The sequence below is a fragment of the Falco naumanni genome, chromosome 5 (genome assembly GCF_017639655.2).
Source record: "Falco naumanni isolate bFalNau1 chromosome 5, bFalNau1.pat, whole genome shotgun sequence".
In the NCBI taxonomy this organism is placed as follows: Eukaryota; Metazoa; Chordata; class Aves; order Falconiformes; family Falconidae; genus Falco; species Falco naumanni.
Window position 1 is genome coordinate 20,545,787 of NC_054058.1, and position 27,532 is coordinate 20,573,318.

The window sequence follows — 27,532 nt, forward strand, 5'->3', positions numbered from 1 at the left end:
TAAATACTTCTCTACTTTTTCTCATAGTCATTGATTAGGGATCAGTAATTAAATAAAATTATTAACCTGGAGATTGAAAAAAAAATCTTTACCCAAGCAGTCAGCTTGGCATTCCTTTTCTTATGTCAACCTCAACAGTACTCTAGCTGTCATCTAGAAGTCCAAGAGAGGACCTGAATTTTTAACATAGAAACTAGCAGAAAACTAGAAAACAAATCTCAAACTTTTTTGAATATGTATACGCACATGTACACATACATGATAATCAGGAAAAAGCACAAAGGGGAAGTAGCCTTCCCCCATTCCCAAAGTCACTTTAAAAAGTTCATAGAAGTTTAGACTCATACCTACAAGTGTAATCAAAGGTTTTAAACTCACCTCAAAAAGTTCTAGTTATTACAGATATCAACACACACTGCTAAACCATAACAGTTAGTTATACCATTTTAATACATTCCTGTTAGTACAGCTACATTTTAACTTGACTCACCTACCATTTCAGCTATATACTACAGCATTCTTTTTCAAATCTCTGTAAACAGACCGGCAAATTGTTCAATTCAATAAACAGTATTAACAAATTTTCTGGATTCTAAAGCTTCTGCTGATTTTGGACACAGCCATAAAAGCAGACTTCAAAGAATATTTTGACACCTTTATTTCAGCGTTCCTTCTATGCTATAAATAGCACCTACTTGCTGTTTAAGCTAATCAAAGAAAACTCCAAGTATAAATAGAAACGCAAGTTGCAGGGAAATACTGAGCTGGCATTACTTAAGTATGCACACAAGAATACTGCATAGAAAACTATAAGCAAACCTACATAGTGGATTTTTCCCCATATAGCAGTACCATGCAGCATGCTATTTCGTGAGAAATGTTTCAACGTTAACAAACCCTCTTAAGACAGATGGAGCTATACCAATGTAAGTGTCTTCTCTCTTAATAGCTGCTACTGCCTGATGAACTGGTATTTGCAGAAGCACTTCTTGAAAGCAATACAGGTTCAAGTCAGCTCACAAACTCAGCTAAAAACTACTACAATAGACAAATTATCGGTTTGTACAACTGCATGACTGCAAAAGCCATTGTAAGAGAAGGACTACATGACTAAGATAAAAGAAACTGTGGGACTCTCTCTTCTAGATAGTTACAAGTCAGTTTAAGCCAAGATGAACCTGTCCTGGGAAAGTGTAACAAACATACACACACACACACAAACACAAATAAAAAAGTCCCTTCCTCCTTGGAGTGAGCCATTAACTTTGGACTTGGCAAACTTATACACATGCTATACAATTTTTTGATTAGTTATGAAAGAGTAACTCATGAGCGCTTCAGAGAGAACGTACAAAGCATGAAATAACTGTTTTGCACAGCACTCCCATTCTCTTAAACCTGTTATGCTTAACCAATGGTAACTTCCATTGATAATTCCATGCACAGAGATTTTTGCTACAGAATTCACTTGTCTGGGTTTTTTTTGGTTTACATACTTTATACTGCCAGCACTTAAAGCAGCCTCAATTCACCATTGCTTCAAGCCTGCTCAAAAAGTATGTACCAGACAGTAGCAGGGAGCAACTGCTACTCTGGGAGTCTTTGACATAACTTACAAGATAATTCCTTGTGTTATTTCCTGTATTCCAATTCCTTCATCTATTACAAAGTGTAACAAGATGCAAGAATTAGGTCCTACAACTTCTTTGTAGGGAATGCAAATTAGAAACAAGTGTAGCTGCACCCCAATAATCTATCATTTTTGATGTGGGAGTGCCATCACATAGATTAAAATGTAGGTATAAGTAATTACAAGAGCCAATTAACCTGTAAAGAAAACAGAACCTATTTTCAGGTAAAAATATTTTGCAAGTGTTATTTCATATAGAAGAATTTTAAAGTAACTACATAGAAAGATGAAGTCTCTCTAAAGTGAAGTCCATTTTCCATTTAGACTTCTGGAAGACTGGAGATTTATTTTTTTTTTTTTCTTATTTCCGCCCCCCCCCTCAAAGTTCTGTCCATGCTTTTGCTGTCAGCAACCTGGCTTAAAAAGCTGAAGACAGTGCCAAGACACAAGTTGCTGACTTCTCTGCCAAATATTCTTCTATTGTTTTTGCGGATTTAAACTGACATCTGCTTGGGTAAAGCAACAGTCACAAAACAGTCCAAATTAAAGAGCCTGAAAATTGGGAAAGCATGGCAAGATCTTTATCAACACTTGGAAACCCATTCAGTTATTCTTTAGTTTTGTTATTTTCTTGTTCTCTCTTCAGAAATGGATAAGCCATGCAAAAGAAATCATCAAATGCCTTTAAAAGTCTGGCTAAAATCCTGGTAGGTTTAAATTTAGGCAGTGTTGGTAGAATGATTCACAACCTAATTCCTGGTGATGAGCAGCTTAAATGAAGAAATTTGATTTCTAAATTACCATTTTCCAATATTCTTGTTACTCAGGTCTCTCTTGTTTACTCGATAGAATAAGAATCCAGGTTTCTAGTATTATTATATACTTATTCCTAATCTTGTTCTTCCCAACCCAAATGAGAAATAATTAAATGCAAATAAATCCTAGAGTAGGAATCCAGGTGGTGTTACACTAAGCAGCTTTTACCAGCTAAAACCTCTTTATGGCATTCACTTTATATTTTAAAGATATTCCAGAGGCAAATCCAGCAAATTTAGGAATTGATTCCTATCCATTGAGACCATTTACATATCCATTCCCACAAAATGCAGTTTAACAGCAAAAAACTTCATTTGTGTCAGCCAAGAATCTGTATTTCCGCTCTTCAAGATATCTGAAAAGGAATAAAACCACAGGCTTTCTCTTTTCTTTACTAACACAAGAGAATACCGATTCCAAAAAACTAAACCTTCTAACAGAGTTCTCGTACTTCAAAGCCTTTTGAAGTTTTGTGTATACAATTTACAGTAATTTAGTATTAGCAATAGTAAGTCATATTTATGAATATTCTTGTTACTTTGGAACTCCAAATTCTGACATCAGTTATGGGGTGGCATGCAGAGAAACAGAATTTAATTTTCAGAGTTGTCAAACACTGACATCTGTATGTAAGAAAACTTCGACATTCACTGCTCTAGTAAATTCCTGCAGTTTCATTAATAAAAAAATAACAAAAGTCAAATCTATAACTTTGTAGAAAAGTTACATAATTTATGCTTAAAGCTGTACTGCATTTGTATCCCACTTGTTATATTTTCCAAAAAAATTATTTCTTGAGAGCAATATTATAAAGCATAGTTATCTCCCAATAATCCAAGTACTGATTTAGAACTGAAGAAAAATCATTCTTCAAATGTCCATGTTTTTAGGTAGAACTGACATGTCTTTTGGAGAGAAAGGGAGAAAAGAGGAAAATGAATTTTATATATATATATATTTTATTTTTTTCTTTGCAAATAAGTAATCAGTCTGTCATTTAGGCTGTTGAAAATATCTCATTCTACCCTCACCAAGCTTGTATCATGCAAGTTTATCTCCAACTATCTCTAAAATGATCTTTTAGGATTTCTGAAAGCAAGTACAAGTTTAACAGTTCAATTCCATTTACAATCTGAAAAACAATTTCTGCTTTAAAATCTCTTTGCCTGGTACCACCTCACTCACACAAGCACCTTCATGCAAAAAGTTAAGTCAGTTACATCAGTCTCAATCAATACTCAACTAGCAGACACTATCTAATGATTTCAGAAGTTTTACATCCCTTTCATTAAGGGATATAAAACTTATGAAATCATTAGATTTCATATCTAATGATACGTAGCATTTTCATGTTAACATAGTTTTTTTCAAAACAAGTTAAGACCAACACGTTAGTACAAGGAAAATATTGCCACACCACAACGTCTTGTGCGTACACAGGATCCATCAAAGCTTTAGTGATAAGATACCAGTGATACTCTTCAAGGCCATACCTAAGAATCTGCGTAACCATAATTAAAACAGCACTCTCCTCACTTACTACTAGTAAATGAATATTTATAAATTGGTGATTAGCGTTGTTCTTAAGAGCAGCTGAACTAGGTGAGATCAAAAGTCTGCATAACACCGTGCCCTGTTCCCAGCCGTGATTAGCAGCAAGTCTCTTGGAGAGCCCATCAGTACAAGGGAGACACAGCAATACCTTGCTTCAGCAATTGTAAGCCTCAAAGGTGGGATACTACATGACAGATGACCACACACTCTTCTTCCATGAATGCAGACTTACATCCTGCAGAATCCTGAGCTATACTTTCTGTGTGTTTCCAGTTGCTTTCCTTAATTACATAAGCATTTCTCTCAGATATTTTTAACATTAGCCACAAGGGTCAACTCTTCTTGATCCGTAGTTCCTCCTGCTAGTTCTTTTATTGGAAGATACAGCAAATGTGTTCTCTACTTTCCTTTCTACCATTTATAATTCTATAGACTTATGCGCTCCACATCAGCCCTCAGTGAAATATTACAGGCATTCTTCAAATGACAAGCTTCTATCTTTGATCACCCTTGACAAACTTCTCTACCTTCTTTACTTCTATTATATCATTTTCCTGTTAAACCAGTACTACTTCAGCATAAAGCTATACTCATGTTTCCAGACATGCTTAACTAGAACAATATTATATCAGATGTCAAGCCTTTACAGTCACGTGACTTTTTCACCTGGAGTCTGATTTTAAGAAGACTTCTTTTTCTCTACACTGTGGATCAAGGCATCAGTTTCCATTTTTTTCCTAACTGAAAATGACAGAATATAATCTGAATATCAATAGATCATATTTTTTATATCCTGAGGGTGTGCAACACTGTCAATTCATAAACCTTACATCACGAAGATGTTAGATTTATAAAGTGATGCCACCTTTCAAATAGGAAATCTTGTTAGAAAGAGCTAGAAATCCTTGCATGAAAAGGTCGGCCAAAAGCAGTGGCACCACGACAAAAAAAAAAAAAAAAAAAAAAAGCGCACACCTAAATCAGAAAGACAAACACTTTCCTGAAAGGCTTAGAAGACTCTCAGCACTGCCAGGAGATCAGGTAAAAAGTAGAAATAACCCCTGCTTGTCTCTAATAAACAAGCTATCATTGCATCTGTCTGTCTGGACAGTACCAGTCATACAGCTCATGACAACAAAATGCTAATTAGGTATAGATGCTTTATTTCCACTTGCCTGCCACTACAGTTGGAAAGTTGACCATCTATTGGTAAGTTCCCCCCCACTTTTGGGAAATTCTAGTAAGACAAAAAATATGATATAGTTGCACGCAAAGCTTTAAATGCATGTAGAGCTTCCTTGCTAAAACTGCAAGAATATTAGTTCTATGAACAGACATTTCTCTAAGTTTATTTTAACAAAGGGTAAACAAAAGATTCAATTAAGATATTGGTTTAAGAGGAGATATAAAGAAGAAAAAAAACACAAACACCCCAGAACTTAGCCAACTTTAGAAAGACATCACTAAAATTTAGGATCTGGTGGCTTCATAGACTGAAGTGATAAAATAGCATCTATCATCTGCAGATTGCCTGTGTAGATGTTCATATCACATCAGGGAACAAAAAAATGCTATTTTTTAACTGCTTCTGGGAACCAAGACTCACAGCTTAAATTTAGTGCCCGCTTCAAAAAATCTGTACTACTATTCACAACAACTGGGATTTATATGGAAATCTTTGAAAGGCAGTCTGACAAAAGGAGCTTATACTCTCCTCCGTATGGCATGTTACTGTGGAATTCAGTATTCAACATGGCACATTTGTAGTGAGAGTGCAATCTTGCTCCTAGTTAACTTAAATAAGAAGCCAAGTATTACACTTTTTTAAGAAACCAGTGGTAGAATCTATCTAGAAAGGGACTTCAATTTTCAAATCACTACCTAAAGAATGAACACTGCAAGTCAGCTACAAACCCTTGACCCCAGTATTAACACTACAGAAATGTGCTTTTTTTTTGTTATTATTTTACTTTGGGAAAGTCCCTCTCCCCAGGCAAGGCAAATTAAAAAAAAATAAAAGAGGAAAATAAGTCAATTAAGTAGTCAAAATAAACAAGTATATAAAAAGGAAAAAACATTCACCAAAATGAGTTCTCTATAGAATGTCATTAGACACCTCAATAAAATTTATTTTTTTTAATGCTGAACCACTTATACAGGGCAAAGAAGAAAATCTTTTAATTGGCCTCTAACTTCATATTCCTCCACGTATTAATCTTGTACCACAATGAAAACCTTTAATTTGTTTTCATAGCAGAAAGGTCCCCTACAAGCAGATGGTTAACTTTGGTTAGATAAAAAAAAAATAATAATTCTTCCAATGGGAGAGCTGAGCCATGTAAAATATTTAACATGAACCACTTCAGCTGCCTCAAAACAGGTTATAAAGATACATAAACTTTTGATGAATTCACACTGTTCAGTTCATCTACTGCCCAGACAGGTCATATCTTGAAAACATACCTGTTTCCTTTAAGCTGAAAACAACAATAATTGTATATAAATTCCTGTCCTAACTCCATGTAATTCTCTTCTCAGCTGCTGGGACTATATGCCAGTTCTATTCCCAAGTATTTGAAAAAGCACAAAGCTATCTTCCCTGCAGATTTTTTTTTTCTCCATTGAAAGTTTTTTTTCTGAAGAAATGTGTCAATTCAGAAGCATGCTGCCTCACCCCACTTATCTCCCTACCTATTTACTAGTGTAATTCACAAAATATTTCTATCACTCAGTAGGTTGCTTCCAGTTACTGATGCACATCAACTAACATCCTGATACCATTATCTTTTTGCGACTTACCTCCTTAGCTTTCTGAGAACCAGTTTCTGTCAAATTATTATCTTGGCCATTACTATGCTACCTGGTGAATCATAACAGCATAAAGTAGTAAACACTGGAAGGTAAGTACAGCTAATTACTGAAAATAAAATCACAGCTTCAAAGATTGTTCCACACATAATGTTTATATACTCTCCTTTATTACACCTTGAGCAATATATATTTATTAAATATCCAAGTATAGCTTACAGACTAGTAATGGTCTTTTATAATTTCTGATGGCCCAAAGAATTATCAGAACACCAAAGAGGGTTCAGAACATATACAGCAAAAGCTCAAAGCAGTATCCCCAGAGAACTCTAGAACAAGCATTTCCATGGTATTTTGTGCAGTACAAGACATGGTCTAAAAGCATGAAAAGTTGAGCTTCTTTGGAAAATGAAGAAACAACAGTGGGTTTGGATGCAAATTAAAAAAAAAAATCAAGTACTTGAACACGTAATAGAAATACAAGTTGCTAAGTTATGAAAACGTATTATGAAATTAGATTTTTCTCCTTTGCCATTTCTTTTGAGTGCTAAGTGCTAAGTACGTACCATTATATGGAATTAAGTCAAGCAACTTTTTTTTTTGTTTTTACCATTTCAATACATAACTTGGAACGCAACCAATGAAATAGCACATTTATCTCTAAAAATAAGACCAGAGAGCTTAGTAGCTCTTTATTATGTTTTCCTTACAAGGATCCTTTACAGAAAAGTACATGTTTCAGTTTAGAACAATGATAATTAGTGCCTGTGGGAATAAAGCAAACTAATTTTTCTACAGCAATATAATTTCCTGTAACTTTAATTTTTACATGATGATGCTCTAGTAGCTGCTCAGATACATTTTACTGTCTACAGTGTGATCAGGATTTGAAACAATTAGCTGTTTTCAGTTTAATCCCCCCCATTTAAAAAGAGTTAGTTTTACTCATTTATTATAAAAAAAAACTGTATATGAAGAAAGAGAATTTGCCAGTAAGCTCCACATATTTTTATGGATGCTAATGAATTCCTCTAACTTTGGATTAAATTATTTAAAGTGACACAACCAAACAGATGCAACTTGTAAGTGCATCTGGATTACAGGCATTGCAGCCATCCCCTTCTCGATACTGCAATGGAACTCATCTTCAGAACTCCGGGAATCCATCTTCACTGACTAGTAAGACCAGTATTTAATCTACATTAAAAGGGGCATAGCCAAACACATAAATAAAGCTATAAGAGCTGCCAGTGGTTTGCAGAGAGACAACATTACAGAAGCTACACACCAACATGTAATGCCAATCCCAGAATAGTCTTAACACAGTTCAGATGTGTAGGAAACTACTGTTACCTTAGAGCCCCTGAACAGCTATTTTACATTCAGCAACTGTAAGAAACAGTGTTTTAAGGGGAATGTAGCTGTACAAAAGTCAGCAAATGCAACCAAATTTGACAGAACCTACACACTTTCCTAATGAAATGAAAAATAGATATCAGCACTTTTTTTCTTTTCTTCAAGTTTTAATGGTGCACTGGGAACTATGTTTAATCATCATGCCTCATGAGGAGGATTCATTAACGACTTCAAAAGAAGCTTCTAAAAAAGACCAATATTCTATTTCATAGGAGAAAAAACACCAACCAAACAACAAACCAATCCCTACGTTCCCTTGTAGACTTCTCAGACAACTGTATTGGATCTCTCCCAAAATAAATCCTGGGGTTATAAAATTAGACCAAGAAAAGCACTGATGTAACGATGAGTTGAACAGACATCGTGTCATTCACTCAGGCAGTTCCAAAAGCCAAAACAGAGTCAATCCACATGGCGAAGTTATGCATGTATTAGTAGTTACAACATCCTTATGCCCTGACTTTAAGGCTCTAGAAATTCAACAGCACTAGTGCGAATTGTTGTAAAACAAGAAAACCCAGCAAACCTCACAAATCCTACACAGCCAGTTCTATACCAGACTTCTTGTAATCCTGCTGAGAAAATTCCCATCATTTTCAAATGGAAGTCAGAAATTATTATTACATCATTTCATAAACAACAAACCCCACGTTCTTTTGAGTAAGTAACAAAAATAGCTTTTTATTTCATTTTGAAAGAAAGTATGGAACTGGTAGATTAGCTGGTCCTACTACTCCACAGCCAATAACCTGAATTTTTACTTAAATATTTTAAGCATTGTCCTACCAGTACACAGGTATTTATGCTTTAAATTTTTAGAGAGAAATGCTATGTAAAGTTGATCTCAAATAAGATCAAGTATAGTGAAATATGCTGTTTAATGGCACTAGACTATTAATAAAACCGTTCAAGAAACATATTTGAGTACCATTCTTCAAAGACTGCTTTATGCACCATAATACATTTATCCTTGCTTCAGAATGAGCCATTTCATAATGCACTAATTTGAACTTAACATTACTTTACTTACAAGACAGCTACAAATGCTTTCCATTTTAGAATTCGTTTTATTCTCAGTTCACCACTGTACTTTTTCATTAATACCCCCAACAGTTAATTTCAATATTCACTTTAATCCGCTAAGAAAATTGGATTGTAGCATTCAATAATCAAGTATTTCTTCATCTGAGTCTCATGAAAGCCTCCCACACAAAGCCACAGATGTGTTGGTAAAACTTTACCAGGAACATTACAGAAGCACTGTAAAGCAGTGTGGACTTACCTAACGATGGCAACACTATTTATCTCCTCCACAAAAATAAAAGTTTTGATAAAAAGAAAGCAAAATTTCCCTGACAAGTCATATTTTTCTGTTGTCATTTCACAGTAACATTATTATGACATCTTAGAGACCTGGAGATAAAATGGAGAATTTATCAGTCTCATCATGGTGTGGCCAACAGAACGCACCAAAGAACAATCCAACCCCTGACTTATCCATTAACATTCAGAGGTTATTTTCTTCTAGTTTCACCAATTAGGCAGATTCCTACCACCAAAACTAATAGCAGCCAATACTTCATACACAACAGTTCAAAAGACAAATATGCCTAAAGATGCTGATCCACTGACGGTACTACAAAGCCAAAAAACTCAAGTTCAATTGTTAATCCATACTTTCACTCCTTGAAAAATGAGAATGGCTGCATCAAGTCCTTAGCAGCGCACAGATGCAAGTAATTCAAACTATCATATGACTAATTAAAGAGCATCACTGATCTAAAGGAAAAATCACTGGGCATTTCTCCCTCAAAAGAACTGGCAGGTTCATATGAAGTACAGGAGACTGTCATAAAAAGCAATTTGGTTTTGCTGTGCTATGCGAGTTTCACCACAGTCCTTTTTCCCCACCGTTCGTTTTCAGGAAAAAAGGTAAGGAAGGAGGTGAGGAGAAACATGGAGTAATAGACAGGCTGAAGATTTTATTTGTTAGCAAAACCACATGACTTCAATGCCTAAGTATCAATGTTTTAAATATGTTGAAGGTGAGCATGCACACACATGTACTGCTTCCTCTGGCTTACAACCTTAAAGAAATATGCCAAATAATCCATCAGTGTATATATAGAGAGATGTTTTTAAAAATCCCTATTAATTACCACAATTACAGGGAGATGTCCCTAGCACTACTCTGCTTTTAGTTTAGGGGAAAGAAGTAAACAAAGTAAAAAATAAAACAAATCTGTAAAGCATAACATATAATTTAAAGTCTTGACTTTTCACTGTTTAGCACCATATCCTAAGCAGGTTCTAATTTTGACTGACTCACAGAAGATCCTGCAGGGTTCATTTCAGGCTGCAGGCATTTGATACTGAACTGACCTCACAGTATTTACATTACCCTTAGGAAAATTTGGCATGCAGTCCAACTGGGGAAGATCATGTCTAAAACTACTTGAGCTACCAGTGCTTGAAGCAAGCAGAACAACAGTGAAAAGAGTAGGGTGAACAATAAGGGCACACATGTACAGAAATAAATTAAAAAGGAAGAAGAGAAAGAGAAAGTCAAACAGCAGAAGAAAAGAAGTAATGAGGAGACAAGAGTTGGAAACAGTTGTTTTTCTGATATAAATAAGTCCCTAATTGGTTTTGGGTTAGGTTTTGCGTTGGTTTTTTTTGTTTGGGTTGTGTTTTGTTTTGGGGTTTTTTTCAAACTAGTAGTGCAGACAGGCTTTTCAACTAGTAAAAAGCAAACTACTTCAAACTCAAGGAAAATAAACTGATCAGAAGACTTGAAATATTTGTCTCTGCTCAAAACAAATTAACAGCTGCCAACCACAGCTTTGCCTCTTGTGGTCACCATACCTATGTCAAATTTAGAGAGAAAAAAACCAAAACTATAAAACTCCCCCACCATAAGCTCTGCTTTTGACTGTTCCCACTATAGTTGTAATAGACATCTGTCAAATCCAAAACAGATTCACCTCCACTCATTACAATTTAGGTCCTTACTGCTCCAAAGAAATCAGATAGGAATACAAGTGCAAGTCAGCAAACCCTACTCCCATTTCCCTTCAAAGTGCTTATCTCATCTTCAAAGAAGTGAAAAAAACGTTTGTTCTTCACAAATTCACTGTCAACTACATAATCTTCTACACACTAGCCTGCTGAAATCCTATGAAACACAGGTTCTGAACCAACCAGGTTATTTCTTCACCTCCTTGAAAAATTAAATAAAAACCTTAAGTTACCATAATTTCTTTGAAAACCCCTTTTCCAATTGGACAAGTCAATTTTTAAACAAAGTAATAAAATAATTGAAAAGCAAGAGTTCTTGCACAAGTTAATGACTGCAATACCTGTCTGAAATGATGGTATCTTCAATCCACATTAGAAGTTTTAGAAGTTTCTGTCTGCTTTAATTACTTACAAGTAGCATCACTAAAAGTCAAAAGGAAAAACCAATGCCATTACTGAACGACTATCAAAAGACTCGCTCCTCTTCTTTAAAACCAGGATGCTAATAACTCCAACGCTGCAGCCTGATGCAGTCTCTCAGGTAGCCGGAGCTCGAAATCACTTAAGGGCTGTGAAACACAACCAAACCCACTTACAAGCTAATATGACATCACTGCTTTAATCAATAGTTTTTTTTTTTATTTATGTCTCACTTAACATAGTACTTTTCCATCTACAAAATCGCAAGATTTTGACCCAACTTACATATTTAAGCTCAAAAATGTTTTGAGGCAGCAAGAGATTATAATGAAGCACTGGCATTTGAATTGACTGCTGAATTTGATAGCACTATTTGTTGTTTTAAACCACAAGTGAGCAATCAGAGGTAACAAATCCCGAATTTCTTGTTAGACAGGTTTGGCACTCTCACCTGAAGTTGAACAAAAACCACAGAGTGAGCTCTGTTCTGAAGCATATTGCAAAATCTCTTTCATGTTTAGCTTAGGATACAAGAATAAACAGCATTTCAGGAAGAAGTTAAGATTTCTCCTGATGTCTAGAAATCTTTTTATATTTTGAAAGTGAAGCAAAATGCAAGCATTCCATGTAAGAAATCTGGAGTGGGGGTCCTTGAAAGAGGCATAATGGGACCTGTATACACATGTGTATGTGTATATACATATATATACATGAAATACACAACCACTGCTGGCAATGAGAGGACCAAAAGGTTAGTTTCATTTAATTTATATTTAATCAGAAGTCACTTTACACATAATACTACGTATCACTCATGTAAATAATTCCAAAACTTGGCCTTTTATGCTGTTTACTACACACTGTGGAATGTACTCAGCTGGAAAATTAAGCAGATGTAATGGATTTGTTGTCAGTTTGTCTGCTCTTAAGAACAAGAAACTTTTCTTAAGCCCTATTTGTTGCTAACAGTGCAGAGAAAGTTTTAACCACAGAACGTCTTTAATTTGACTTCCAGGAAAAAAAAAACACCTTTAATTTAGTAATTGAATTATCAGACAGACAGGAGCTGCAGAAAAATACCAGAATCAGTACAAAAGGAAATAAAAGTCAAACCACCTTTTCCAGCAGTGTTACCACAATTAGCACTCTACCTCCTTCTAGTCTCATCGCCACACTACTTCAAGGCAAGGTTTGCTGAGGCGTTGCCGATCACAATATTGTCAGTTCATTTTTATCTGAAGTTGAGCAAAAGGAGGCACATACACAGGAGACAGAGTGTATGGCAGAGATCAGAGCACACTACTGTCTCAGGGTTCTTCAGCCTGCTGTAGTCCCTACTTATGCTTGTATAAAGAGATAAGAAACCCTAAATCAGTATTTTTTACTGACCGCAAACTACAGACAGATGGCCCGTGACTCCCATTGATGAGTGTAAATACTTAGGTTCCTAAATACTTCAAAGTCATGTAGCACAATTGTAGTAACTACCTCCTATCTGATCAAGGACAACTATAGCTACTTACTACCATAAAAGTCACTATATTAGAGATATTCTTAGGTGTTTGATTCAACCAACTAAAAATGTATGGGTTCAAATGTCAAATCTTTTAACTCTGCAGATACAACAAAGGTGGATTAATTCGTAAAAACTAAAATGTTACTAATTGCAAAAAAGTTTAGTAACATTTATGTGCTTTAACAACCAAAAACATTTCAGTGTTTCAGATCAGGTAAGCAACAGATATCCACATCAAGCATAGAAGATAGAGATTATATTATAAAAGAGATTTAAGATCAGAACAGATATTACGAATTTCTAATGAAGTATAACTTGCATCATTATTCTGATTAAAATTAATTGTTAAAATAAACATTTGACATTACGAACTTGATTGCTCAAATGCATGTTACTGTTTTTAATTTTCTTTTTCAATCTTTGTATCAAGTGTTATCCAAAAACTTCAACTAAAAAGTTTTATATTTGGAGGATTTTCTTTGTATATGGAAAAATAATAAAGAAGTGTTACAAATGGCGTGGCCAACACGTAAAAACAACAAACCAACCAACCCCCACCAGCACCCCAACAGTCCTGGCCAGCTTTACTCTCTCCATCAAGAAACCAAATTATCTTTTTTGACATTTAATCAGATTAATTTTTTTTCTTCCCCATAGTTATTTGAAAGCACCATGTGTTTATTCTTGTTGTTCACAATATTTTATATCAACGTGAGATTTCTTTCATATAAACCAAATTCATGGAATAATTTTAAAGAAGATATGTCATCTGTTTTTACACATCCCAAAAGATACTTGCAAAAATTATAAATGTTAAACATTTGTCAGCAGCTGCATAGTCTGTAGGATTTAACACAAAATTAATGAAAAAAATTACAGAATTATGCTAGTAGTACAGCTCAGAAAAAAGCATAAAACCCTGTATTTTTGCAGGATTTATACAATTTCAGTAGTCCTACTTACTCAAAGAACAGTAAAGAATATGCAAATTTCCATGACATACTGAAATTGAAAGATAGCAGAGATGGCATTTTAAATCAAAACTTTCAGCAGGTATTTTCCTTTCAAACACCTTTGTTTACTAGGATCCCTCTTACCTGGTCTGACACACTGAAATGTTTCCAGTTAATAAAACACAAACCTAATTTTTTATGTATTTGTTTCTATTACACATGATTTATAATAGATTCAAAGAAGAAGAATACAGAGAGCTAATTTTAAAGGATAGGTTGCATGGCAATATAGGTTTCCTTACAAATAATTGTTCTTACTAAGTAACTGTGGAGAAAGTCATGAAGACCTAAGTTGCTGGAGCCTCCTGAATATGGCAAGTGGTTTTGGTTTGGTTTGGTTTTTGGGGTTTTTTTTTTTTGATTTTTCATATAAAGCTCTGAGACCATCACAGGCTACACAGGCATTCAAAATGCTGTCTTTTTTTCCACTTCACAGATTTCAAATAAGTATTCAACTCAAGTTTTATAGGTCTGGAGCAGAAAATACAACTTCACAACCAACTATTTAAGCAGATTTCCCAGTCCTACCCAGTACTGGGAAGTAAGAATCTTTCCCACAGTTTTACTGAAGTGCCTATACTATCAAGTTCCCATTGCCCAACTTCTACTTCTGAAAGTGGCTACTGATGCAACTTCTTCACCCTCAACATCACCATTGGAGAACACCTTCCCTTCAACCAAATACAAAAGCAAGTGAAATAAACAGAGAAAAGCTGCTGTCCTCCACGTTCAAAAGAAAGAAGGCAAGGGAAATAGAGGAGAGAATGGGGAAGTGTTTAAATTTAGATATTTACTTACTGAAACACAGAAAAAACACATACAGGCACCACATTGGCAGAAATCCCAGCAGTCAGGGGTATGGAACTTAGCTTCCAGCCAGCATTGGCCTCAAGCTTCACATGAGTTTTCTCCCCCTCTCACTCAAACAGAAGCGTACTGAAGATCACTCTAAACTGCCAACCAAAGTGTATCTCAGGTTTAATGAAAGTGTAACTCATTATAATAAGAGCCAGCGTAACATAAACATATGCAGGAAAAACAGGCTTAGCGCAGCACCACAAGATGCTAGTTTTGATCCAGTACAACAAAACACTTGCAGACCACAGAAAAAAAGTGAGTGCAATTCCTTTAAAGTAGAAGCAGAACATAATGTGTACCAGGTAAAATCTGGACCCATAAAAGTTCTACCAAATACTGGCTACAGCAAGTAGACTCCTTTGTTGGCAGTGTTCACAAAGCACCTGCCTGCCAGTTCAGGTGTTTTTGGAAATGTCCCTCAGTTCCAGGTACTGCAGGGCATGGATACCAAAACGGGGAAAATAAAAAGAACCTGTGCAACACCCTGACACAGCAGGAAGATGGAATACTGGTAAGGACCTAAAAATAATTCTTAAGAGCACATACCAGTAATCTTTTTTTCGCAAAGGGGTGAGGGTTGGCAAAAGAAAAAAGCATCACTATATTTACAAAAAAACACAGCAACCATCTACATAAAGTCACAATCGATCAGTATTTCCTTTTCTTTTTATCATCCTTCACACATTGTAGATAGCAAAAACAAAAGACCACAGAAAAATGCACTACACTGTAGTAACACCTTAGATGTATTATCTTTACCAGCTACTATTACTCAATCACTAATTAAGACCATAGAGAAGAAATATGATCATTTCCAAAACAAGAATCTAAAATTAGTAAGTTAACTGTCCTAGTTCAACAGATACCAAAAACTTGAGTGTTCTCAATGTCTTTTCATGGATTTCAACATTTCATGTAGCAATTTACATATAGTTTTTTTAAAAAATAATTATCCATTAATTCTTACAAGCATGTAAAAACTTAGTAAGGGTTTACAAAAATATAAATCAGTAAGCTCCCTTCATGGCTTCAAGTCCGTCTTAGTAAAACTAAAACACTCAAAGTACTACTCAATTTAGAAACACTTCAGGAAAAAAGAGCTCGAAATACCAGCCACAGACATCGCAGTCAAAGAGGCTTTATAAGCACAGTAATTCCTAACATTCACATTTGATCTTCTACCTGACAGACTAACTTTAAAACAGGTTCATAAGCCAGGGGTAATAGGCCCTGCCAGATCTGCACGAGCCAGACAACACGTTTTCTCAGGGTGAACTCTTGCCACCCTTCCCTCTGGGAGAAATTCCATTGAGTTTGCTCCTAGGAAATCAGCTCCCACTCCTGCTCCCTCCACTCACTGACTTTCCACTGCCAGTGCTCCATTCTGCCTGGTTTAGCCTTCACTCTTCCCACCCTTTTAGCCTTCTTCAGTACACCACCACCTCCATCCTCTTCCTTCCACATCTACCCCATGCTCCATTCTGCCTGGTTTAGCCTTCACTCCTCCCACCCTTTTAGCCTTCTTCAGTACACCACCACCTCCATCCTCTTCCTTCCACATCTACCCCATAAACTGCTTTTTTTGGGTGCAGACGCCCCTCTCCTTCTCTGACCCACACCTGTTTATTCCTGTGTCTAGAGCCCTTCCACCTCCACACCCAACTTCAGCACTGCAGTATTTTTGATTCTTCAAATATTTCAATAGAATAAAGAAGTAAAAGTTACAATAGATAATAAATGTGCAGACATTCCTAAAAACTTCTCCTTTTCTCAACAGCTTTGCTCACTGCATATATAAAAGGCACAAGTTAGTTAATTGTAATGTTATGTCCCAGGTCACCCATCCAGCCATATGACATTATTTGACCTAGAGTTCTCACCATGTAAGAATGAACCAAATGAAGGCCATGAAAAAAACTTTTGGTTTTCCTTAATTTTAGTAAAATAAAGGTTAGAGTTAACAAGAACTAAATTTCTGGAGGGAACACTGTGATTCTTACTGTTGGAGGAAAACAGTCTGATCTGTTCTTTTTTTTTTTATTATTTTCGAATTCCATTTTTCCTTTCAAGAAAGGGCTACTGTGCAAACATGACTAGTTGTGCTTTGATTTTTCTGGAGAAAGTCTCAGCTGAGAGGGAGAGGATGCTTAGAATGCACATAAAAGACAAAGGTTCGAACAAAAGTGGAATTCTCAATGAGCACAGGTTTATTTTAGTAAACAACAGAAACTCAAAGCTGAAAAAGATCTTATCCCTCTTAATCACTTAATAAATTTTTCTCACCTTCCCTATTTTCAAGCTACATGACTACAATAAACAAACCTGCATTGATAAAAGTTTCTATAAAAGCATACAAAGCCTTGATTTAATGCAACAGTGAACTCGCCTCACCTCAGCTTTGGCCTGGGTTTGCCAATGCCTTGCTTCAGCAAGCAACAGGCAAAAACTGTGCTGATAAATACAGAAAAAGGTAAACTTCAACACAAAGCCCTAAAAATGAAACTTCAACCTTCTTGGTTGTTTAAGAACTTTTTCACTCAGCTTTTGTACTGCCCAAAAGGTATCAGTCCTGCAGCAGAGTTAAGAAATACGAAATTCTAACACCCGAACGGTTTATCTGAGAATATTTCTGTAGAGCCCGAACTAGGTAGACTGATGCAAAAATCCCCAAATATCATCCTTAGATTGATTTTTGATACAACTTTATTTGGTAAATTAATAAGCTGAGTAATATAGGATCCTAACATATTCAGAACTACTGAAATGAAAAAGGAAATAAGGTAAGAAAAGTAAGCAAATGCCTGAGTTTAGATATTCAGGTGGATTTAACCAGGAATAAGGGGTTTTTTAAAACATGCATATGAATAAATACACACACACATATACAAACACAGAGAGGACATATTTATGCAAATTTATAGCACACAAAACCAGTGCCTTGGTGCCTAATGACTATGTAGTCACCATGAGGTACTAAAAACATTAAGCTGAAAATTCTCCTTGATCTTAATAGATGTGGAGCCTGAAGCCCATAACCAGGTATGTCTCCTCTATTGACAGGTTTCATACTGGCCTTGTCATATGGGTCCATTTCCTTACGAACTTAAAAAATAACATAAGGAATTTAAGCTTCCCATACTGCCATCCAACTTAAATCTGCTTTGGGATAAATCTCTTAACTTTTCCGAGCTCAATGAGTGCTCAATACACTAAGCATAAATAACTAGCCCAGTGAAGTATTCTAAGCATAACAAAAGAAAATATCAAATTTTTAAGCAGGTGCCATCAAACTGAGGTGTCTTCCCATATCTTGTTTTACTTCATAGTATGGAAGATCCAACAGTTAACTGATAATAAACTAATTATTAAAGGTTATGTTTGAATGTATTGATTCTAGTCATACAGCCCTATATTCCATGTAAAAGTTGTATAAATAAAGATTACACCCAAACCAAGCATTACTTCAGAAGAGTTTACTGGTAGAGCTCCTTCCCATCAAGTGATGAGGAAGGGCTATCCAGGCACATTTCTAACATTAAATAAACAAAGCCAGACCGTATCACTCCCAAAGAGACAAAACACTAACAGTATAAGGACATCTCATGAGAATGTATAAAGTATATTACAGCATGACTTTTTTTTTTTTTACTCCAAATAACAAACACCTTTTGTTATTTGCATTTACATGAGATGGGGAGGATGTGGGAGAAGGATTCCATCATTACGAAGTATTAGAATTAATTCTACTAATCCAAAAAAATGCAACAGAAGGTCCAAGTCCTAGTTAGCATCAACTTACTAATACAACCCTATAGAAAACCATAACCATTTTATGCAATGGAAACAACTCCTTATCTACGCCTGTTTCAGAATATCTTTTCTTCTTAAAGCTAGAACACATTAAATGTCATGGGAGGAGGGGGGCATTTGCTATTTACTTATTCCGAAAACAAGTGTAGACTCCCAAGAAAAAGATAGCGTCCTTTAAAAATAATCACATTTCAATGCAGTCTGTATCCTGAGTCATTTGTTTGAAATGCCAGTCCAAGGAATGTTAAGATTTAGCTGACGATTATCTCCTCGACATTATCCCAATTTGATTATACAGTGTTTACTACATCAAAGCCAGAAAAAGCGCAGTAATAGATTCAGTGACACACCCACTTGGAACACTGAAGACCTATTATTAAAGAACCATAAGAATGACTTTCAAAAGGTTTTTATTTTCAAACACAGTCTAGCATATGATCTTACCATAAAGCAAGGTTGTTAAATATTTTTAGTCAACCCACATATTTGAAGCTGTGCTTCAGAAGTTAGGTGGTACTATTTATGTGATCAGGAAACTTGACTACCCTTCTTGTCTAACTCCCTTATTGGGCACATTACAAAAGTACAACAGCCAAGTTTCACACAGCTGAATGCACCAGTAGCGTGCCATTAACGTTCATTCCCTTGTAACTCACACTGGAACAACATACTTCTTTCAGATCTGACCATGAACGAACAAGTTTTCAATGTTCTCAGTTTAACATAATTTTATTATTCCGTAATCGATATAATAATTATTAATATTTAGCAAGTCAGTACACTTAAATGAGCCAGTTACGGTTAAAACTCATCACGTGGGGGTGCCTGTACAGCCCAAGGTCACAACAACCTGCACTGTTTCCCACTCATGCTGGAGTACCACAAGTAGTTTAGATTCAGACAACTGGAATTATTATAATCGACACATCATCCAGAGTTACAATGTCTAGTATTTTAAGATAGTGATTATAGTGTTGTCACCCTGTCTACGTTCGTGCTCACATCTTCTCCAGCACCAGTAGGGCTGACTGCTAGACAGCTTTAAAAGGAGCAGCTTAAAAGGAGAAGTTTAAACTCAGACTAAGAGGCTACGCAACGAGCATGTACTCGACTAAGGATGCCAAACTGGTCATACCATGTGAGCCTTTCAGCAGGCCTGACAGCACCATCCCTGCTATCCTCCTACACCTACCAAATCACAGAGAAGCGCTGTTTATGCAAAATGTTTTCAAAGATGCAGCACAACTTTTAAAAAGAGCTATTTAGTGCTGGCTATCAACAAAACAATCAACTTAATCCACATGGTCTAACAGTTACAAAAACACCTTGAACACAAAATATTTTAAGGACAAAAGTACACAACTTACCACTTGGTAAGTTTGTCCATAAGCGCATCAGTCACTCTACAATAGCTGTCCACATGTTATTTTTTAATTATTATTCTAAGAAAACTCAGGTTGCTATTTTCCAATTATTACAGCTAACACATTCATAGTTTTATTCTATGAGAACAAGTTCCATCTGAAAGTCTACAAGGATTTCTTTTGACATTATATACACACACAAATAGAGCTTGGTTAAATTTTCACTTTTTTTGATTTAATAATCTGAATAGAACATCAGAGGTGAAATTCTTAGTATGTTCCTGTCCTCAGTCTGGTCTAGTTCTTGTCAGTTGCTATACAACACTAGTGTAATGTAAATTACAAGAAGGCAGAATAGAACAGTACAACAAACGTGTTGCCTATTAACAAGAAGTCCCCTTCTAGAAAGTGCAGCACCAGTTCAGACAAGATTTTTGGAGAATTATCCTTCAATATATTCTTTTTATTTTTTTTAGGATCAAATCAAACACATCCCTATATAAAATAAACCATGCAACACATATATAACATCCATCTCACGGACTACAATGCAACTTACGCTGAGCAGCTACCCTTTGCTCAACACTAAGACACAGAAAAACCTACCTGCAGCCTATAACCTCTGTGACAATCAGTAACCTTCACTCATAGAAGTTATCCCACTGATTACACTATTCATTTAAAGATAGCAAATGAAACACACAGTGTAGTGAGCAAAATCTGAATGAATCGAGAAAAGCCTGCCAATTGTTAAATAACAGGAAAAGTAGTATATTAACCAGACAAATGCACATAGGTGCTACTTTAAAATTTTCCAGATAAGGATGGTCTGACTATCTGGAGAGGAAAAGCTTGTAAGTTGTTACAGATCTGATCAACACAACATCTGGACTTCTACATAAGCACTCTATTTCCATTCCTCTCATTCAAAAAGACTACATACAGCAAGTCTACCATAGTAGGAAACACTCAAAGCATATTGAAACTTGAATAAAAAAAAAATTAAAACCAATGCTAGAAGGAAGAGATCTGCAAAGAAAAAAGCCACATTAAACCTTCAGGATGGCTTTAAACAATGTAATTACTAGAGAGCAGGGCTGAATCAAGACTCTTCTCCTAGTGACGATGTAACATCTTGCCTTTCTGAAAGCATTTATGGCATGACTATATACACACAAGTGTCAAACAGACAAACTCAAGGTATTCTCAATTTGCAAGGACATTTGTTGCTAGATGATTACATTCAGCAGAAATTTGAATCTGCATCCTTAAGCAGCTTTAATTAAAATTATTAACATAAAAACTGAAGAAATTGTTTTAGCTGTGCAGAATTCAATAAACAAAGGATTACATACACCATGACAAGCTTGAATACTCCTTTTAGATTTATAGCATTACATTAAAATTCTGTTTGGAATACAGTCATGATTACAGCAACATTTAGACAAACTAACTGAAAATTACAGTATTGTGACAGATAAACATTCAACTTACTTTACATAATATCTTGCACCTTCAAAAGTATAAGCTTCCTCCCAACCTGTGGGTAAGTCTGGAAAACAAGTAGCAAAACATTTAAATTAACTTTTGAAATTATGCTAGTCATACTGGTCTACTCCTTTAAAGTAAAGTAGTTAAAAACTGTGCATCCCACATGTTGAAAACTTTAGTCCTATAAACAAGTATTTTAGAACTGACCCACAATACCATCTCAGTTTAAATTCTGTAATCCAAGAAAAGCTACAGGCATGAAAATCTGGTTTGGATTTCTCGTTCTCAAATAATAACAACAAAGGTTCAAGCATGCACTTATTTAACAGTGTTCCCTCCTTTGACCAGTAACTAGAACTCACGGTCATCACCAGATCTTTCTGCCTTGAACTTCAGTAGCATCAAATTACCTGACAGGCAGAAATCTGAACAAAAATCCATTTACTGAGTTTGCGTTACATGCCAGTCACAAGCATCTTAACTGGCATATCAACTATACCACAGAGCATTAGCATCATATTAGCATAATTCCACCACTGTTGTGACTAACAAGTGTTCCTGCAGTGTTTACAACTCTATTCAATTTTACATGAAAATAATTTTTAATGCAAATCTAGTGGAGGAAGTGGGTACATCTTTTCCTTCTCTATTATCACTCTTAAAAGACCAGATATTAAAAAAAAAACAAACTACCACTAATGGTCAATCTTTTTTCAAGTAAAAGCTGCCTGATGTAATGCAAGCTCTGAAGATGCCAGGCACCTCAGTGCAACTCTAGGTACATCACTACCCTTAAAAATTTGCTCCAGTTAATAAAAACTGTAATTAATACATAAGACTAACTCATTGAATTATAAAAGCATGAATGTATTTCCCAAATAAAATAAAAAATATTCAGCCTTGGTCATGTGCTGTTCCTCCCCCAGTTTACCTATTTATTCTGGCTGTTTTTTTCTTCACTCCCACCTTCTCCAGAAGAAAAATCAAGGTGTCTTTTGATAACAGCACAGGGCAAAGTATCAAACAGGAAGTTTATCTAGCAGAAGTATTTATGGCTGCTATAAGAACTTTGATAAAAATATCTTTCCAGCACCGAACATATCCAGGAATAAAAAGCACTTCATAATGGTGGCCAAAGCCTTCCTCATCATCTAGTAAATATCTTGGGAGTATTATTTAAAAGGAGCTTCACGTTAATATACACTTCCAAAGGAAGTGCTATTTGCCCAAAAATCATTTCTTAAGAGAAGACGTATTTTGAACACATTTTGACCAGGTTCCAAAACAGTGGTCAGGGCAAAACAAGATAAAAAAACACCAGAATTAATCCATTTGATTTTATCTATATGTGGAGAGATTCATTAACATACACATGAATGAGAAAAACTACAGAAACAGGTTTGTTTTGCAGATACTTCACTACCTGATTGATAAATAATGGTCAGTACATCCAAGGTCATGCCCCACTCTTGCGTTCAGAAACAAGTTTAATTTACCTGATAATAACCCTGCTATGTTACATGTAATACTCTAGATATTCAAAAGCAAACTGCATTTCCTTTAGAAGGCACTTAACGGCAGAAACAAACGAGACACTTGGAAAATTACTGGGAAATCACCATCAGTCAACAGACACTGATATGAGTTTGAAAAAAGAATTAATACTCAGCTAACATTAGTGTCCAACAAGCAAAGCACTTCCCATACATCTGCCTCTATGCATATTGCTGTAGATGAAGGCCAGTTTCTTAATTAATCTGAGTACTGAAAGCAAGGGAAAGAGGAGCCTGATAGCAATCAGAAGTTCTATTTCCTGGCATTAAATGACTTCTTGCAAACAACAGACCTTCACTGCAAATTGAACTGCAGAATCCAATAGCCATAAACCTGTGCGCTTCAAACTATTTCCAACTCGAAAGAACCCCTAAACAAACAAACAAAAAAAGGCTACCCACAGGTTTTTTAAAGGCTATTTCTAATTTCTTAATGCGCAAGTATTAACCAAACATGAAAAGCAAATAATCTGATACAGTCCAATTCACTTGCAGATTTTCCTGCGATTATCCAAGTGATTACATACGTAAAAACAACTGCACTTATTACTACACTCCACCACCTCCCAGTGGCATATGCTGCCTGTGTGCAATTCCGGCAGTCAAGAGTTTGGCTCTGGGTCTCCAGAGTGTCTGCTGTAAATCCTCCTCCTCCAGCACCTCCTGCTGCTACTTCTCCAGAGTGGAACAATCAGCAGTAGCAAAGACGACACATTCCACCCTCCAAGTTATTCCTAATGTTTCAGTCCCTTTTCCTCCTACCTATTCCACCTCTCGCAGTCACTTAGAAACCACCCACACTCTCAGCCTAGATGGAAGCGAAGGGAGGAAAAGGGTTTCTAGGTGACCAGTGAAATCAGCCTCTACGTTTCCAGCACACCTATCGTGGTTATATCTAGGTACTGCTGGAAACCGAAACAAGATGAGTGGTTTAATACTAAACTGCGCAAGGATGCTATGCAGGTGAATGACCGGGGTAGCCTGTAAGAAGCATAAGAGGAATAAGGCGGTTTCTAATGGTAACTATATATATATATATATATATATATTAGAGGAGTGATACAAGGCAAGTGAAAGCGAGCAGAGAAAATTACACAGACACGGAGGGAAACCACGGGTGCAAAGGACAGCGTTTTAAGAAAGAGCCGAGGAGCCCACTGACGGCAAGGTGGACGCACGGCTGCACTGTAATGTCATCCTTGCTCAACCCGGGGGCAAACAACTGCGAGAAGTGCGGGGCGTGCGGCCGGCGCGGGATGAGGAGTTGTCCTCGGGTGGCTGCGGCGGCACTGAGGGGGCTCCCAGCACCGGGCGGCCGGGGGGCAGCGGGGCGAAGGCGAGGGCGCTGCCCGCGCCCGCGGTGGGGCGGAGGGGACGGGGCCGCGGGGCCGAGCCCGCCGGGGGCTGGGGGCGCCCAGGAGGAGACGGGCTCGGCGAGACCCCGGCCGGCGAGGAGAGGAGGGCGGCGCTCGCCGGGCGGCCGGGAGGGGGCGGCCGGGCCGGGGAAGGGCCGGGGGCCCCGGCCGCCCCCGACCCCCGGGCGGGGCTCCTACCTGCGCTGCGGCGGTGCCCGGTGATCACGGCCTCTCCGGTGAGCGGGTGCAGCCAGGTCGTGCTCTTCGCCTCCTCGCTGCGGGGACGGACACACGGACCGAGTCAGGCAGGCGCAGCCCCGCCGCCCCCTTCCCCTCCGCACGCCCCTCCCGGCCCCCCGCACGGCCAGCCCAGCCCCGCTCCCCTCCTCGCCGGCCCCCCGCTCACTTGATGAAGAAGACGCGGCCGCCCTGGCTGATCCCGTAACTCCAGCTGCCGGGCAGCGCCCGCAGCCGCTCCGCGCTCAGCTCCGCCGGGGCCGCCATGGCCGAGCCGCCGCCGCCGCTACCAGCGCAGCCGGGGAGAGGCGAGGGGAGCGGGGAGGGGGAGCGGGGAGGGGGGCGGCGCGGGCACGAGCGAGCGCGTCCCCGCCGCCGCCGCCGCCAACACCTTGGGGTGGGGGAGGGCACAGCGCGAGGGGGAGGGGGGTGCAGCGGCACGCCCCGCCCCGCGCGGGCACGCCCCTCCCGCCGCGGGGGCGCGCGCGGCGCCCTGGCTCTCTGCCCGCGGGGGCGCGCCGCCTGCCCCCACCGCGGCCGTTGGGGCGGGGCGGGGCGGGGCGCGAGTTCCGGCGGGCGGGGTGGAGCGGGGAGGGAGCGGGGAGGGAGCTTGGCGGGGCCGCGTCGCACCCGGCCCGCAGGGGGCCCGCGGGCGGGCGGGCTCGGCCCTGGCGGGGCAGGGGGTGCCCGGGAGGCGGGGAGGGCTGCCCGGCACGGGGGCGAGGCCCGGGCGTGCGGAGGCCCCGGCTGGCTGCGGCCGTGCGGGGGGAGGGGGCCTCGGCCGTGCGGCGCGGGCGGGCACAGTCCGGTAACGCTGTGAGGAGCGCGGGGGCTGAGGCGCTCCCGTGGCGGTCCCGTGTCGCAGCTACAGAGCTGAGCCGGATCGCTGCGTTTCGTCTCGCCCGGGGCTGACCCCCCGGTTCTTGGTGGGGGTGGTTCCCCACCGGCCGGGGGCCCGGCCCCGCCAGCGCTACGGGTCCGCACCGCCCGCCCCGGCCGTTTGAGCTGCCGCTGCGAGGCACCACCTCTGGTGGTCTCTCGCCGGGTCCTCAAATGGCACGCATTGCTTCGGGAAGCTAAAACTTTTGTCGAATTTCCTCCAGCGGTGTTAATACGCTCTTTCAAGTTTTGGTTTGGTTTTGGTTGTTGTTTTTCTTTTTTTAAATTTCTTAGAAAAAGATGTAGTCTCCCGAGGCAAGAGTGGAGAGGTGCCATATTTTTTCATCACATAAGAGATCTCGGATATGGCATGCACACATTTGCAGTGTTTAGGGAGGTGGTAGTAATTCAGCTAAAATCCACATCCGCAAAAATGAAAGTGTGTGTGTGTACTTTTATTCACATGAATAATGTGATTGCATGTGCATTCATACGTAGCTGTGCACGCCTTTGATTTCAGTTATACATGACGAAAGTAAATTGCTTAAACTGTGTTGTGGCTGTGATACTTCTAAGAGAATCTTGCCTTACAAAACCACTTTCTGAATGAGGAGTGAAGCTGGGAAGTCTGATCGTGTTCCTGTGTCCAGAAAATAATTTGAAATTCACAGCTGACAGTGTTCTGCATAACAGTTTTGTCCTCTCTCCCATTCTGAACACCTCGGGGAAAAATAAAATCTGACAGAACAAGCTGCTGTGTCGTTTGGTTCCCCACCATGCCATGTGGTCAAAGCCTTAAAACCCAACTGCCCCACGCAAGATACTCAAGACCTGAAGAACAGTGAACATGTGAGCAGATCTTAAGTTATCTTTTATGTTACTGGGTATACGAATTCCTCCCTGTCCAACAATACCCTTCATTTCCACTCACCACTGACAGCACCTGAGATTTATAGTCTACCAGAAAAAGATACACTGGAGAAAACACAAGTTATTCTATAAACAGTTTCCTTCTCCTAAGAGCAAGAGCCCGTGGATGATGAGTAAAAGTGAATAATGACCCTTCCTCTGAAGGGCTGTGGAATGCTGCCTGGCAACAGCAGGGGTGAAATCACACGTGGTGGTTTTGGCTCCTGAGGTGGTAGTGGTCATGTCCTGATACTTCCTCATGCAGCTTAACTAAAGCAAAGAGCAAATGCCCTTCATCTTCAGAACACTGGATACCTTCCACCATGCAGAATCAATTTTCTTCTCTAGAAGAGGAGGGCATGCAGCACAGCTAGGCTTACATTGGCCCAGATCTGTAAATTGGGCAAATTAGGTAGGATTTAGGTGCATAAATCCTGCCTAATCCCAGCATGTGCTTTGCCAAATGCCTGCCTTAGGCGAGTAAATCTTACCAGGACCTTGCCTTATAGCCTTCTTTCTGCTTTGTGTATGTTTAGAATTGCTGCAATCTTGGTAAAACCAAAAGCGTGGTACCTAAAATACATCAGAGCCTGGCTGAATTCTCAGGCAAGGCATTCCTCCAAGTGCTGCAGAGGCCTGATAAATCGGCCGCATTCGGGCCGCACTTACAAAGGACTTAGAAGATTAGTTTCTGTATAACTCATAGGAAACAGGTTGGCATCAGAGTCACCACTATGAACACTACAGAAAACCTCTTCAGCCTGAAGGATGAAGGCCATTTAAAACGATGCAACTCTTTTCCCAGGAGGATGTTTTTGCTGCAAGCTATAAGCTATTCTGAAGCTGAGACTGAGACTATTGAGTATGGTGGAGGTGCTCATCCTG

The 27,532-nt window shown here is 38.7% G+C and overlaps 1 protein-coding gene across 14 annotated transcripts in view; it reads right to left on the reverse strand.

Annotated features, from left to right (window-relative positions):
• The window catches only part of PLEKHA5 (pleckstrin homology domain containing A5), a 170,839-nt gene extending 145,673 nt beyond the window's left edge, over nt 1–25,166 (reverse strand). For 11 of the 14 annotated variants that reach the window (XM_040595030.1, XM_040595027.1, XM_040595029.1 and 8 more), the window contains exons 1-3: nt 25,029–25,166; nt 24,821–24,897; nt 21,718–21,775 (exon numbers count right to left, since the gene is read on the reverse strand). In XM_040595030.1, the coding sequence (XP_040450964.1) occupies nt 21,718–21,775; nt 24,821–24,897; nt 25,029–25,126 (233 nt within the window). In that variant the 5' untranslated portion in view covers nt 25,127–25,166. The remainder of the gene's footprint in view (nt 1–21,717; nt 21,776–24,820; nt 24,898–25,028) is intronic. The other 3 variants (XM_040595032.1, XM_040595031.1, XM_040595035.1) reach the window with 1 other exon arrangement.
• Between the last annotated feature and the right edge of the window lie 2,366 nt (nt 25,167–27,532).